The 15,578-nt window shown below is 51.8% G+C and overlaps 1 protein-coding gene across 3 annotated transcripts in view; it reads left to right on the top strand.

Annotated features, from left to right (window-relative positions):
- CORO2A (coronin 2A) overlaps window positions 1–11,721 on the top strand; it is a 53,712-nt gene extending 41,991 nt beyond the window's left edge. For all 3 annotated transcript variants that reach the window (XM_019454388.2, XM_019454387.2, XM_019454389.2), the window contains exons 3-12: window positions 543–659; window positions 3,152–3,301; window positions 4,856–5,035; window positions 5,784–5,900; window positions 6,689–6,793; window positions 7,520–7,616; window positions 8,390–8,502; window positions 8,851–8,941; window positions 9,868–10,112; window positions 11,370–11,721. In XM_019454388.2, coding sequence (XP_019309933.1) covers window positions 543–659; window positions 3,152–3,301; window positions 4,856–5,035; window positions 5,784–5,900; window positions 6,689–6,793; window positions 7,520–7,616; window positions 8,390–8,502; window positions 8,851–8,941; window positions 9,868–10,112; window positions 11,370–11,501 — 1,347 coding nt within the window. In that variant the 3' untranslated portion in view covers window positions 11,502–11,721. The remainder of the gene's footprint in view (window positions 1–542; window positions 660–3,151; window positions 3,302–4,855; window positions 5,036–5,783; window positions 5,901–6,688; window positions 6,794–7,519; window positions 7,617–8,389; window positions 8,503–8,850; window positions 8,942–9,867; window positions 10,113–11,369) is intronic.
- The last annotated feature ends 3,857 nt before the right edge of the window (window positions 11,722–15,578 follow it).

Genomic DNA, 15,578 nt, shown 5'->3' with positions numbered 1-15,578 from the left:
CCATTCATCCATTGATTGACATTTGGGTTGTTTCCACCTTTTGGCTATTATGAATAATGCTGCTACAAACATCAGTGTTCAGGTTCTTCGTAGGCTTGTGTTTTCATTTTTCATGGGGATATACCTAGGAGTGGAATCGCTAGGTCACGTGGTAACTCTATGTCTAACCCTTTAAGGAACTGCCGGACTGTTTTCCAAAGTGGCTGCCCCATTTTTTCATTCCCATCAGCAGTGTGTGAAGGGAAATATCCTTTTACTGAACACCTACTACGTGCTAGGCACTGTGCTAGACCCTTTCCACACCTCATCTATGATACTCAACATGAACCTTATGAACCTACTGAGGACGGCGCCGAAGCTCAGACAAGTGATGTGACTCCCCCAGCATCACACAGAGAATAGTGGTAGGGCCTAGATTCACACTCCGTTCTGTCCCTTACATTTTCCGGTCTACTCAGTGATTGCTGACTGCCCGACTGACCAGATGCTTAAGTGGAATTAGTCCCCTCTTCTCTCCAACACTCCTGGGCACTGTTTTGCAGACAGGAAAGCTGGACCCCCACTACCCAAAGGTCTGCGGGCACAAAGGGAACGTCTTAGACATCAAGTGGAATCCTTTTAATGATTTTGAGATCGCCTCCTGTTCTGAAGATACCACAGTGAGTATCAGCACATAAGGCGGTTCCCTTTCCCGAAATGAGTGGGATTGGGGCACAGGGAGATGGAATAGTGTCTGTACTTGGCTCTGATGCTCCTGACCCGCTGATCCTTCATGAGGTGAGGTCACTGTGTGGGGAGGGGCTTAGTGAGATTGAGTGGGAGAAGTTCTGGGCTCTGGGACTTGGAGCACCACACCTTTAGGCCTCCTATCTGGGACTTAGTTCCCCCCACTTATAGAATGGACATAATAGCCCCCAAGCAGCTAATGAAGATCCAAAGAGACTCCTATTCCAGTGGAAAAGCCCATCTTTGGGGGGAACTATAAAATGCTTTAAGGAGCATTTTTTATTGCGGTCAGAAAATATTGTGACACTTAATCTCACAGACAGTGGGGAGGGGAGCTTTAAAAGGATAAGAGTGGGATCCTTAGATGAATATGGGCACCACAACTTTCCCAAAAGCTTTAGCCCCACCAACTTTTTTGAGCCCCTGTTCTGGATCAGGGTGATAATCCCTGCTACCCACAATGTTCAGTGTTACTTATTTATAATTTCTTCTGTTCCCACTTCAAAAATGCCGTGAGTATGGCTTAAAACAAAAGACACAGATATGATCAGATGATTAAAATAAGGATAAAGGGCACAGTGACAGTTTATTTTGTGCCCATTGTGTTCCTGACTCTCAACTACACGTTACCATTTAAATCTGTCTTCCTGGCAGCCCCACGAGGTAGGATTTTTTCTTTTTTTTTTTTTTTTTTTATGGAGAAACTGAGGATCTGAGAGGTGAAGCAGTTTGTCCAAAGTCACACAGTCTGAGCAAGGCTTCAGGCTGAGGCTTGATTCTAGAGCCCAGTATGTTTTCACTGAGCTATGCACTTCCCTAAGTGGCAGCAGCCACAGATGGAGGAAGTGAGGAAATAATACTCAGAATGTTGGTTTTGAAGGGTTGCAAGTGTACAATTCCAGGTTTAACTCAGAGCTGCCTGGCAGTCAAGGCAAAAAGGGAAATAGAATGTATTGTAGAAGCCTTACTGTCTGATTAAAAGGAAACAGATCAGTTCGTCAGGAGAAGCAAGTGGAAAATTCTCAGAAGACTTGTGCCAGTCGTATATAGGGGTTGCCGAGGAGCGTAAAGGACAGTATCTGCCAGGATGGTTTCACTGAAGGGGCAGTCAGGCCCTGTGAGAATTGGCTTTGCCTCCAATGGTGGGATGTTGAATATCTGACTCTGTCCCCTGACTCTGACTCTGAGTCCTGAAATACTTGCCTTTTCAGGCCTGCTTTGAAGACTCCCTACAACATCTTCATGAAATTCCTAGCTCTTCTCATCTCCTGCCACCAGTTCCTTCCCAGATGCCCCCAGGGGCAGGAAGAGTGCACACAAGTATCAGGGGTGGCAGTGCCTAACCTCAGGCCCTCCCATGTAGAGTGTTCAGCTGTCTCCTCCCTGTCCCCACCCTGTGGGGCAGGGATGACCCTGTAGCTCTGAGGAGTCTGGGGGGTGGTCTCTGCCCCTCCCACACAGGTCTGCCCGAAGTCCGTCCTCCAGCAGGGGCCAGTTCTGTGCAGTAATAGGATTCACCCAACTCATCGTCTAGAGCCCCTGGCACTCACCTCATGGGGCTGCCTTCCTGGTTTTAAATCCAGATGACCAGGAAATAAATATTTGTCGAATCAAAAACAAAGTCTACCTGAAAACCCTGGGTATCTCTGAGGGAAAAGGGACATACAATCACATAGGGGCCTGAGAATCCCAAAGGACAACAAAGAATATCAGGTTACTGGCCATCCCCTCCGTAACCGGGAGCTTACTTTCTACCAAGGAAGCGCCTTCCATCCTCAACAACACTGCTCTGGAAGGAGGCCCCAGCCCCTCCTCCCAGGCCCTTACTGTGGAATACAGGCTGTGACCCCCCTGCAGCCTGGCCTTCTGACCCTTCATCTTTCCTCTTCCAGGCCATCCAAAGGGGGCACTCCAAAGGAAAGAGCTTCTCCCTACCCTATCCTGCCCCAGAGACTGCACTGGCTCCCTAGTGCCCTGACAATATAGCACAAACTCCTCCTCCTGGCATTTGAGCCTTCCTCCTAGCCTATGCCTTTGGGACAAGGAAGGGGTAGACCAGTGTACTCTGAGAGATATTCTAGGCTGGGAGTCAGATTTGCTCTGACATCCAGCCTGGGAGTCAGGCCTATGGCCCACCCAGCTCCCCACAACTCAGGTCATTAGGATGGCAAGGATTACCAAAAGGGAGATCTGGAGGTCTGGGCTCAGCTCTGGCAATGTCAGCCCCTGTTTGGGCTGGAAGACCTTGGCAAAGCCTCTGTCCCTTTAAGGGTTCCCTGCCCCTCCACTGAGTGAGAGATGGATACAGAGAGCACTCCTCTGGCCCTTCTGCTGGGCACTGCCAGCTCTGTGGCTTAGGGTGGCTGGGGTGCCAAGGTGACCCTCGCTAACAACACTCCCCCACCGGCTGTGTCTCCCCTGAAAGATTAAGATCTGGGACATCCCCACGCAGCTGCTGACGAAGAACCTCACAGTCTTCAGGAAGGAGCTGATGGGCCATGCCCGCAGGGTGGGCCTGGTGGAGTGGCACCCCACAGCCGCCAACATCCTCTTCAGCTCTGGCTATGACTACAAGGTGGGTCCATGCACTCAGTTTCTGGGGCCACCCTAACAAATGACCAAACTGGGCAGCTTAAGACAACAGAACTTTATGTTTACATTGTTCTGGAGACCAAAAATCTGATATCAAGGCATCAGGAGGGCCACGCTCTGTCCTAAGATCTTAGGGAAGAATCCTCCCATGCCTCTTGGGACTTCTGGTGGCTCCACACATTCCTTGGCCTGGAGCTGTATCACTTCAGCCTGCCTCCAGCTTTACATGGCCTTCTCTGTGTTTCTGTGTGTCCTTTGCTCTTTTTATAATGACACCAGTCACTGGTTGTAGGGCCCATGCTAATCCGGTATGACCTTATCATAATTAATTACATCTGCAAAGATCCTGTTTCCTAATAAGGTCACATTCTGAGGCTCCAGGTGGACCTGAATTTGGGGTTGGGGGCGGGGGGGGGAGTACACTGTTCAACCCATTAATCTGCCCAGAGGGGATGGGTTGGGCTGGGCCCTGGCCAGAGAAGCTTCCCATTGCCCTGTTGACGGCCAAGCTGGAAGTCTGTGGGCCTGTGGATTGGGAAAATTCACAGGATAGGAGCCCTAGATTCTATTCCAACTAAGTTTCTGCCTTGCAGTATGAACTGGGAAAGTCCCTTGTCTTCTCTAGGCCTCAGTTTCTCTATCTGTACACAAATGGAGTTGGTGTGACCATAGCCATGGCTTTTAAACTCATCCCTTCACGACATGGGGCTTCACAGAGGCACTTCGGGGGCTTCTGTGATGAAGAAAGGGTGGGATAGGAGTGGCTGGCAGGGCCTCTTCCCTTCTTGTTTTCTTTAAATTTTTTAATGTTTATTTTTATTTTTGAGACAGAGAGACAGAGAGCAAGCAGGGGAGGGGCAGAGAGAGAGGGAGACACAGAATCCGAAGCAGGCTCCAGGCCCTGAGCTGTCAGCACAGTGCCTGATGCGGGGCTCAAACCCACGAACCACGGAGATCATGACCTGAGCCGAAGTCGGACAGTTAACTGACTGAGCCACCCAGGCGCCCCAGGGTCTCTTCCCTCCTGATCAGAAGTGCTCTTTTTTCTGTTTATGTAGGGTGAGTGTGCAGGGCGCTGCGATGATTGTGCACATTATTCTGCACACAGCTCCAGGGGGTGCAATTCATACCATGGGCTATGAGAATGGATTGCCCTGGAGCTGTGCAGTGCACAACCTATGCAGCTAAACATGGCAGTCCTGTTTATCTGTGTGAGGTGGAAACTGCTACTAATAACTGTTTGAAACCCCCTGGTCTAGCTCATCCCCTACCGTCCTCCAGCCATGGATGTTTTGTTGCTCCAAAGCAGATGGTGTTTTCTTTTCACCACCAGACAGCCTGACTCCCGGCTTCCCCTTTTGCCACGTGGCAGCTTCAGCCGGCAGATCCATCCTCCCACCCAAGGCTTCTTGGCCAGACTGCCATCTGTGTCTTCCCTCCTGGGGATACCATGTTTCACTGCAGCCTGGCGGGCTTGCGACTGTGGGAGCCAGGGGCGGGGCAACACTGTGCTCAGAGCCAGCTCATTGCCGTACAGGTGATGGTCTGGAACCTGGACACAACGGAGTCTGTAATCAATAACCCCGTGAGGACAATTTGCTGCCACCAAGACGTGATCCTTTCCATGTCCTTCAACCCCAGTGGCAGCCTGCTGGCCACCACCTGTAAAGACCGCAAGATTCGGATTCTCGACCCCCGGGCAGGGGCCGTCCTCCAGGTGTGTGCTGGGTTGGGATCGGGCTTGGGGACAGAGGAGCAAGGAGTGGTGAGGGGCTGGGGGAGGCTTCAGAGAACAGGGCGGTAATGCCATCAGCATTCTGGCCAAGCCTTCACATGTGCTATAGCTTCTGTCCTCCCGGCTGGGAGGTAGTGGATGTCACCCCCAATCTTCAGATGAAAAAACTGAGGCTGAAGAGAGGTAAGGTGACGTGCCCACACTGAAAGCTGAGCTTTGACCCTGGTCTAACTCCAGAGCTTGTCAATGTGCCTTAGCTCTGTCAAGAGGCATGACACGACTGTCTGTCCACTGTGTGACCTTAGGCAAGCACTTCCCATTCTCTGGGCCACTGTTTCCTTATCTACAACAATGGACCATTAGTCCTTCCTCTTGGAGGACTAAATGAGATAATCCAGATGACCGCCCAGCCCCATGCCTTGCATACAGTGATAGAGTGCTCAGTCATTTTTCAGAAAGAGCATGGAGCTGAGCAGAAGATTGCCTCTATCCTGGCTCAAAAAAAGAATTCTCACCAAAAATAACAGGAGAGACTCAATGTGGATGGGGTGGGAGTGGGGGGGTCTCTGGAAGGCTTCCTGGAGGTGGTCCCTCTGGAAAGATTCTCTAAGCAGAGCTGGAGTGAACAAGGAAGGCATTCCAGGTCCTGCCACAGCACAAGCAAAGGCAGGGAAGCCAGAGACCCTAGCTGCTTGCTGCCCGGGAGTCCCTGACTGTACATACTGTCCAGGAAGCCAGCTACAAGGGGCACCGGGCCAACAAAGTGCTGTTTCTGGGGAACCTGAAGAAGCTGCTGTCCACAGGCACATCCCGGTGGAACCACCGTCAGATGGCCGTGTGGGACCAGGTGAGTCTCCTGTGCGAGCCCGCACCCTGCCCCTCACCATCACCCTTCAGCTGAGTGCTGGCTTCATTCATTCATTCATTCATTCATTCATTCATTCCCTTGCTCATTTCTCAAGCACTTACTTAGCACAGCCTGCCTGGTGTGAAGGACCCAGGGATGAATAACAGGGAGATGCCAGCAGCTGGTGGGGCGAGCCCAGACCTTGTGCATCTTCTCGTTCAAGGAGACAGTGGCCATGGTGTAGGGGGTGGAGGGAGGTGGCCACTTCTGGGACCAGGACAGGGCAGGGGCTGGGGGGAGAGAAAGGAGATGACCTTCTGGGCAGAGGAAACAGCTGGAGCAAGGGCTTGGAAGGAAACACCAAGGCATGTGGGCAGAAGGAGCAGCTGAGGGGGGTGAGGGTGAGGGCCAGGCCAAGCAGTATTGATTGGAAGGATCACTTGGCTAGAGTTTCAAAGACTAGACAAATCACTTTCTCTCTCTATATCTCCATCATATTTCACAACAAATCATAAAACAAGCAGGGGAGGGCTGGTGTGTGATCAGGCATGTGAGAAGCGATCTGTGAAAGGCAAAATGCAGGCAAAAGAAAAGGGGTGGTCTCCCTTCCTCTCTCTCTTTCTCTCTCTCTCTCTCTCTCACGCGCGCGTGCACGCGCATACACACACACACACACACACACACACACACACACACACACACACATCCAGAGCCCCTTGACAGGGATTCTCATCTCCACCCTCCCCAGGAGCGACCCACAGGCCTTTCTGGCTTCCCTTCCCTTACAGGACAACCTCTCCGTGCCTCTCTCAGAGGAGGACCTGGATGGCTCCTCGGGCGTGCTGTTTCCCTTCTACGACGCAGACACCAGCATGCTCTACGTGGTGGGGAAGGTCAGCCTGTCTTGGGAGGGAGGTGGCCGCCTGCACCGCTGAGGCAGGAAGCAGAACTACCCCAGCCCGGCCCTGCCCGTAGCCAGACAGCAGCCTGGCGCCCTCAGCCTGCAGGGCAGGGATAGGGACAGGCGGGAGGTACCGCACACTCTGGCCCTCTGGTGAGCACAGCACCTGGCCCACCTTCCTGGCTCCGCAGGAACACCTAGGGCCATGGCTTTGGTCAGACACCCTAAGCTTGTCCCTCTTCAGCTCTGGATCCAGATGAGGAGGGACCAGTCGGTGTTTCTCAATAAGGGCATCTTCAAATTTGGAGCAGGTCTTCATTAGGTAGGACCATCATTTGGCATCCCAGCTCCTACCCGCCAATGCCAGGAGCAGCCTCCACCCTCCCCAGTTATTATGACGACAACAACCAGAAGTGCCCCAGGGCACCAAGACCCGCCTGATGGCCTCAGCGCCTGCCACTTCTGACCTTTCTGTGAGGCTGGCAGTGAGATTCGTGCCTGTGCTCCCCCACCAAGCTTCTGCCTTGGAGGCGCATGGGTGGGCTTTGGGTCATGGTTGGGGGGATGGGATGTCACAATGAGGCCCCCCAGTGCCTTGGCGACAGTCCCCTGGTGCTTTCTTGTGTGAAGAGGCTTTGCCAGCTCACCGCTGCGCGGCGACAGGGGCCGGGAGCGGGCCGGTGGGAACTGGCTCTGAGCGCACCCTCCTGCTCCTCAGGGAGATGGAAACATCCGCTACTATGAAGTGAGTGCCGACAAACCTCACCTGAACTACCTGACGGAATACCGCTCCTACAACCCCCAGAAGGGGATTGGTGAGTGTGGTGTGGCGCACTGAGGCCACGTGGGACCTGGGGAGATAGGAACGAGTCAGAGGAGGGGCCTGCCCTGGAGGGGCCCACATCTGGGAGGGGAGATGATAGATCAACACTGACTCTACGGGAGGCCTGATGGAGGTGTACAGGAGGTCCTCCAGGAACGTGCAGCTGGAAGTCAAGGAGGGCTTCTCAGAGGAGGCAAAACTTGAGGAGCCAAAGGGAGAACAGAGCACCGCATGGGGAGAGCATGAAGGTGTTGTAGGCCAAGGTAGAACAGTTACAACAGTAGCCAGGATGTAAGAGAGACTGACCGAGGAGAGCCCCTACTTTTTAAGTGTGTTTGCAAAAAACAAAACAAGATGCGACTATATGTGGGCTATACGAAATCCACTTCAACATGAAGACACAGATTGAGTGCAGAGGGAAGGAGAAAGATACCACGCTAACACTAATCAGAAAACGAGGGTAGAGCTCTGTTCAGAGCAGCTGGGGCCAAGCTGTGGGGTGGTCACGGAGGGCCTTGAGCAGAGCATGCTTCCTATAAAAGCCAAGCTAAAATCACCGAAGTCCTTGAAGGTGAGGACAGAGTCTCATTTCCCCAGCACCGTGTAGGTATTCATTCATGAACTGTTTGTAGAGGGAACGGTGGCGGGAGGAGGTACTCTCTGCTCACGTCCGGGTGTGCGACCTGGCTTTGCCACTCACACCGGGGCCCCTGTGACCGCAGCCCAGCCAGAACCTCTTAGCCCTCCTTTACCATCTGCCCGCAGGTGTCATGCCAAAGAGAGGTCTCGACGTGTCCTCCTGCGAGATCTTCCGCTTCTATAAGCTGATTACAACCAAAAACCTCATCGAACCTGTATCCATGATTGTACCCCGGCGGGTAAGGGTGGTGGCAGCCATCTGTGAGGGAGGCAGGAACCCCTCCTGGAGAGAACAGGCCCCAGACCTGGAGCCTGGAGCCCAGGCCCCTGGGGCAACAGCAGGGAGGCTGAGGACCACTCCTCAAGGGGAAGGCCTTCCTCATTGTCAGTGCAGTGTTGCTGCCTAAGTCTCGCCCTATCTCTGCTCTTGAGTTGCTGTGTGACCTTGGCCATGCCCCTTTGCTCTCTGGGCCTTGGTTTCCTCAACTCACAGGTGGGGAAAGCCCGGACCCCAGCTCCCTAAGGGCCCTCCCGTCTGGGCAGCCCCTTTGCCATCCCAGCCCTCACTGTCCTGGCTTCTCCTGCAGTCGGAGTCTTACCAAGAGGACATCTACCCACCCACGGCAGGAACCCAGCCCTCTCTGTCGGCCCAGGAGTGGCTCTGTGGGATGAATAAAGGTGAGGGAGGCTGAGAAGAGACCCGGCGCAAACGTGCGGGGAAATAGAGTGTCTAGTGGCTGAGCTCAGCTAGGGTGTCTAGCTGAGCGGGGTCTGGCCTCTAGTTGTGTTCGCCCGTAACCCTGGACAGGTGGTCCTCAACAGTTGGTCCCCAGGGACTAGGATGGTCCGAGAAGGGAGGCATTGCCCCAAGTGGCTCAGGAAACTCTTTTCCAAATCAAGGAATTTTGTTCCATGGAAAACTTCTTGAAACTCCAGGCTGTGCAGAGTGACTGGAGAGTCTCAGCCGGATGTCCCCTGCCTTTCCTCCCATCCACATGGGTGCATTGCTCTTCGACCTGAGAGACCCTCTGGGCAGCAGCTGCCCCACCCCACCTCAGGCCCTCCTTCCCTGTGCTGACACCCTCCCTGTTCTCTCCACCTGAGGGCCAGCCCAGGGGAGGCTGTGTGTGGTCCCTAGCCCTGCCCCAGCAGCTGCCTGTATGACTGGGACGTCCCTGTCCTTCTGCCTCTCCGCTTTGGGCAACACTTGCTCTGCTGCTCTCTGGGCCTGTTGCCTCCTCTGTGACTCTGATACCTGCCTCCCCTGCTTCTCAGGGCTGCTGGGAGGATTCATGAACTGGTAGACGGCAGAGCACAATGCGTGTGGGACTGTCCCCACAGAGCAAGGGCAGAGCTTCACTGGAGGCACTCACGGTGTTTAGGGGCAGCTCCAGGGGGTGCACTGTGCTGCTCCTACAAACCGGTCATCACCTAGATCACACGTGTGCGTGTGTGTGTGTGTGCTCTCCTGGTGCCCTGGTGTGCAGGCTGGTGTCTGCGTGTGGCCAGAGCTCCATTTCCATCACGTGACTGTGCGTGTCTGCGTGTGGCAGCATCTGCTCATGGACACTCAGTCCTCATGCAGCCCTTTCCTTCCCTCCCAGGGCCGGTCCTGGTGTCCCTAAGGCCAGGCTCCGAGCAGCTGAGCTCCCAGCCACCGCTCCCAGAGAGACCCCCCTCCCTCAACCGGACAGAACAGTTGGTTTTAGAAGATGGCCAGAGGCCCTTCTCCCTGCCGGAGGGGAAGATGCCAAGGAGGGCAGCAGAACACAGGCTGGAAGAGAAGAAAACCCGGCTCACAAACGGCTTTGACGTCTTCGAGTGTCCCCCACCAAAGACAGAGAACGAGGTGTGAACGAGGGGTGGGGGCTGTGCTTGGAAGGTGGGGAGAAAATGAGGCGTGAGAAAAACAACCAGCTGTGTGCCCTGGCCTGGCCACTTAACTCACTTTGTTAATTCATTCAGCAGACAGGCAGTGAGCGCCATCTGTATGCCAAGATGGTGGGTTTGCATATAGATAGATGGTGGTGGAAGACCATCTATGAAATGCAGAGGGTTTGATCTGGCATCAAAGTCCTTTCCAGTTCTGACACTAGGATTTTCTGTGCTTTCGGAGTCAACTTGTGTTAAGTGCCTACCGTGTGCTGGGTCCTGCAGTAGGCACTGTGATATATAACCTCCCTGAATTCTCTCCAGAGCCCTGGGAGTCAGTAGGTAGTGGGTGAAAACACAGGGACTGGCATCTCACAGCGGAATTCTGATCCTGGCTCTGCTCAGTACTGACTGTGGGACCTCAGACCCAGGGGCAGCCGAGTCTCTCTTAGCCTCAGTCCCCACAGTGGTACAATGGAGTGCTGACACCCCCCTCGGAGGGGTGTCATTAGCATCCAGTGGCATCCGGAGATCCTTAGGTGGGGGGCACCCAACGTCCAGTTGCATTCTATACAGCGTAGCAACTATGTTAATGCCGAGGTTCGTTTTCTGGCCCCCTAGTTCCTAGAGGAGGAAATTGAAGCTCAGGGAGGGTAAGTAACTTGCCTGAGGCCACCGATTTTAGCAGTGGTGAAAAGTCCAATCTCCAGACTTCAGGGCCAAGTATCCTTTTCTCTGTGCCACAGGGGGTCTAAGGATGCAAAAAAAAAAAAAAAAAAAAAAGTCTGAAAGATCAAGTCTTTTAAAATTTCATTTCTTGGGTAAAGAAAAGGTTTTTTAAATTTTTTTTTAATGTTTATTTATTTTTGAGAGAGAGAAAGAAACATAGTGTGAGCCGGGGAAGGGCCGAGACAGAGAGAGACACAGAATCCAAAGCAGGCTCCAGGCTCTGAGCCGTCAGCACAGAGCCCGACGCGGGGCTTAAACCCACAAACTGTGGATCATGACCACAAACATGTGGATCGAACGCTTAACTGACTGAGCCACCCAGGCACCCCAGACAAGGTTTTATAAAAGATCTGTGCAATGGTTGCTCCCTCAGGCCTCAGCCGTAGTAATCACCTCCATCTTTCTGAGTGAAAAGGGAGCAACGTTTTGTCCTTCCTGCTGGTGTTCTGGCCCCTCCCATCCTGGGGCACCGAGTGACATTTCTCTCTGTTCTGTACTTTCCCAGCTGCTGCAGATGTTTTATCGGCAACAGGAGGAGATCCGGAGGCTCCGGGAGCTGGTGACCCAGCGCGAGGTCCAGGCCAAACAGTTGGAACTGGAGATCAAAAACTTGCGGATGGGCTCAGAGAGGTTCTGAGCAGAGATGTCTGCCCTCCTCGCCCTCAGGGACACCACTCGGCTCCATGGGGAGGTCCAGAACCAAACCACAAGTCCCCCAACAACAACCACTATTTCTATATTTTTTACCAGAAAACGAAACTCTTGGTCGCTGGAAGATTCTAGTGGGAGGGACGTGGTGCCGTTTTTCTATTTGCCTTCTCAAAACAACACTGTCTGAATTGACTCTTTGTAGACGATATCTTGCCTTCTGGTTAATTCTGTTTTTAAGGGTCCACGATGAGCTGTAACTTCTCAAGGGAAAGAACATTGTACAAAGTTAGAGCTGGAAGGCCCTAGGAGATTTTCAAACTGGGGTCCATAGAACGAGAGGAAGGCTAAGCAGGAGGGCTGTGCTCCCCCCCCCACCCCGTTCCAACCACACAGCTCCCCTTCTCTCTGATTTATATATTGGCTTCTATGGAATACATAATTCTGCTTCTGAAAAAACATTTAGAAGTTTGAAAAACTGTGATCTGGCCCAACTTCCTCATTTTACAGGTGGGGAAACTGAGGCCCAGAGACAGGCAAGTGATCAGGGTCTGCAGAGGGTTCATGGCAGGGCTGGGTCAAGCTTCTGGTCTGTCGGGTCGGTCTTTCTGCTGCTTCTAGTCTGAAGCAGCCCTCAGCCCACAGGGCAGAAATCCATTTGTTTTGGCCTCTTCTGTGCCCCTGACTCGCTCTGTACCTCTTTCAAGTTACTCCCTCTCTGGTCTCAATTTCTCCATCTGAACTAGGGGACCCTGGCGTGTGCTGCCCTCTACAGGATCTGCCACCTGAGACAAGAAACCTTGGTCTTGACCTGAGGAAAACTAACTATATAAGGTGATGATCTGGGTCTGCTATAGGAACTCACAAGACCTTGGTGAAAGGGCAGAGGGAGTTTAACCTCTGGGAAATAAGTCAAGGTTTGGCCCAGTTCTAGAACACGGATAGGAGACCAAAACCGTCCTCTCTTGAACCAGAATCAGCCAAATGTGGGCAGACACTATCTCTCGTGTGGGGAAGCAGGCATCAGGGTGGTGCCTATGACCACTGACTGCCACCACCAAAGCCCTCAGGTCCCAGAGCCTGCCTGCTCCAGGAGGGTACAGGCAGGCTTCAGTCCAAGAGGTAGGAAGTCCCGACACTTGGCAGGATGCCAGCAGAGCCTCTGGCCACCCACTCATGTGGGCTTCTGGAGAGGGATGACTGCATTAGGCAAGGAAGTAGGGCCAAATGGCCTTGAAGTCCCCTGCCAGCCTGAGAGTTTTTATGTGTCCCTCCTTTGTGAACCTGTGTTCTGAGCCTGTTCTCTAAGGTTCTTTCTCGGTGGTCAGTACAGCAGCCCAGCTAGAGATGGGGAACGTTGGAAGTCAAATGCCCCCCCTCCCAACCTTACCGAGCAGGTGCAGATGATGGGTTTTGCCCACTGGACAAGGTGATCGTGGAGCTAAGATGGGGACTGCAGGAGCCCACCTGGCCTGGTAGGTTTCAACCCAAGCTGTACATTAGGGTCCTCTTGAGAGTGTTCGAGAAATACAGATGCCCCGTCCCAGCCCTAGACCAGCTGAAGCTGAATCTCCAGAGCAGGGCCTGGCTTTGTGTATGTTTTTAGAAGTTCCCAGGTGATTCTGCAATACCCTGAGGCTGGAGACCCACTGCATTAGCCCATCTGTACCTATGTGTGGTACAGAGGGGGACAAGGAGCACCAGATAGGCTCTGGGACTCCAACCCCACCCTCTAAGTCCGGGTTGGAAGCATCATCCCACATCTCTCTGGGCACCCCCCCCCGGCTGCAACTCGATGAGGTTTCTGTGCCCGAGTGCCCCCTCCCCTAGCCATGGCTTGGTCCCCTTGTCTGACTGCACACCCCAGCTGCCCACGTTCCCTATCTTGTTTACTCAGTCACTGGGGCTCGCCAAAGGCCAAATCCCAGGCACTGCCAGGGAAGCAGAGCTCCACTGGATGGGGTTACCTCTCCCACCTCATTTGTGGCCAGCACTTCACAGTTTACAAAGCCCTCCCACCTCCACTCACTGGCACATCTAACTCTAATTCTAACATGGGCCAGAATTAATTCCTGTGGTCAGAATAATGATACTATCCCCATGTCCTTGTCAGAGAATGAAGAAGCATCGTGCCCACAGGCACTGGCTGCAAAGAGCTGGAGGTGGGGCTGAGCCTGGGGAGGGACCCGAATGCCTCCTCTGCACATAACCTTCTCGAGCTCTCCCTACCCCTCAGGGACCCAGACCTCATGCTTAAAAACAATATGAAGGCATCCATGAACAAAACTGTTTTTGGGTTGTTTTGTTTTGTTTTTACAACTAGGATTATTTAAATGAATTTAAGTGATTTCACAGCAAGGGAGAGGGATAGGTAATTTTTATCAAATATTTTTTTAAGCCATTTTTTAAAAATTGTGTTTTTGTTTATATTCTTGACTGATGAAGTAGAACTTGCCCAGCATCTGCAGGGTCGGGCCCTCACACTCAGGGCAAGTAGAATGTGCACTCATTTCTTTACTCCATACTCTGGGAGCCCCCTGTTGACTCAGGAACTTTCTGAGAACAAAGACAGCACTGGGAGATGAGCATTGAGGGCTACCCACCTTAGCTCTACGATAATTATTCTTCCTGATTGTATCATAGAGGGAAGAAGGAAGTAAAAAATAGATCTATGCTTTTAATATGAACCCGTGCCTGAAATAGTTTGATTGTTTTAATGTTGTTTCTGAAATTCCTTTTACCTTTGTAAAAAAAATTAAGAAATAAAAGTGAAAATAGATGTGAAATCGTGCAATGGCAAGAATGTAACAAAATAATAAACATCTGCCTAAATATTTTAATACATGGAGCTTTCCTTTTCTTGATTGGTTCCACAAATACCAGTTAAGTATCTCCTTGTTTGGGCCAGAGACCAGGCCGGGAAACAAATACAACAGACTTGGTCCCTGACCTCTGAAGTTTTCAGTCATGGTTGGATGGAAGGGGAGGGCCAGGATAGGGAAAGTGTGGGCTGCTCTGGGAGGAGAAGCAAGGAAGGCTTCCTGGGGGAGGTGATATTTCGGCAGACCCCTGAAAGATAAATAGAAGCAAGCAGGGCAAAAGGTATTTGGGAAAGAGAGGTCCCAAACAGAGAAAACTGCCTATTCCCTGGTCTGAAAACAAGTGAAGGGTGGAGTACAGACAGGGCAGGGATCAAGGGTATTAGAGCCAAGGATAGGAAATGAGAATTTTTTTCCAATTTTATTGAGATATTCCAATCTTATTGACAAGTTGTATATATTTAGGTTGCATGTGATTTTTTAAGGTGTACAAGCGTGATGATTTAATATATGTATACCTTATGAAATGATTACCACATTCAAGTTAATTAACACATCTGTTATATCACATAGTTACCATTTTTTGTGTGTGGTGAGAACATGAGATCTACTCTCAACAAATTTCAAGTATACAGTACAGTATTACTAACTATAGTCAGCATGCTATACATTAGATCTCCAGAACATAAGCATCTTACTTTTTAAAATTTTTTTTAATGTTTATTTTTGACAGAGAGACAGAGCATGAGCAGGGGAGGGGCAGAGAGAGAGGGAGACACAGAATCTGAAACAGGCTCCAGGCTCTGAGCTGTCAGCACAGAGCCCCACGCGGGTCTCGAACTCAGGGACAGCAAGGTCATGACCTGAGCCAAAGTCTGACACTCAACCGACTGAGCCACCCAGGCGCCCCAAACTTAGGCATCTTATAACTAAAAGTTTGTACCCTCCCCCCCCCCCCCCCCCCCCCGCAACCCCTGGCAACCGCCTTTCTGCTCTGTTTTTAGGAGTTCAACTGTTTGTTTTTGGTTTTTTTAGATTCCACATAAGCGAAACCAAATAGTATTTGTTTTTCTGTCTGGCTTATTTCACTTAGCATAATGTCCTCCAAGCTCATCCATGTGGCAACTGGCAGGATTTCCTTTTTTGGGTCTGAATAACATTTCACTGTATATACACACAGCACATCGTTATCCATTCATTCATGGAAGGACATTGGTTATTTCCACGTCTTGGTTATTGTGAATAAT

This window comes from Panthera pardus, unplaced genomic scaffold (genome assembly GCF_024362965.1).
Source record: "Panthera pardus isolate Hobbes unplaced genomic scaffold, ASM2436296v1 HiC_scaffold_20, whole genome shotgun sequence".
Taxonomy (NCBI): domain Eukaryota; kingdom Metazoa; phylum Chordata; class Mammalia; order Carnivora; family Felidae; genus Panthera; species Panthera pardus.
The sequence above is the reverse complement of the archived record's forward strand: the minus strand, read 5'-3'. Positions and strand labels throughout refer to the sequence as shown.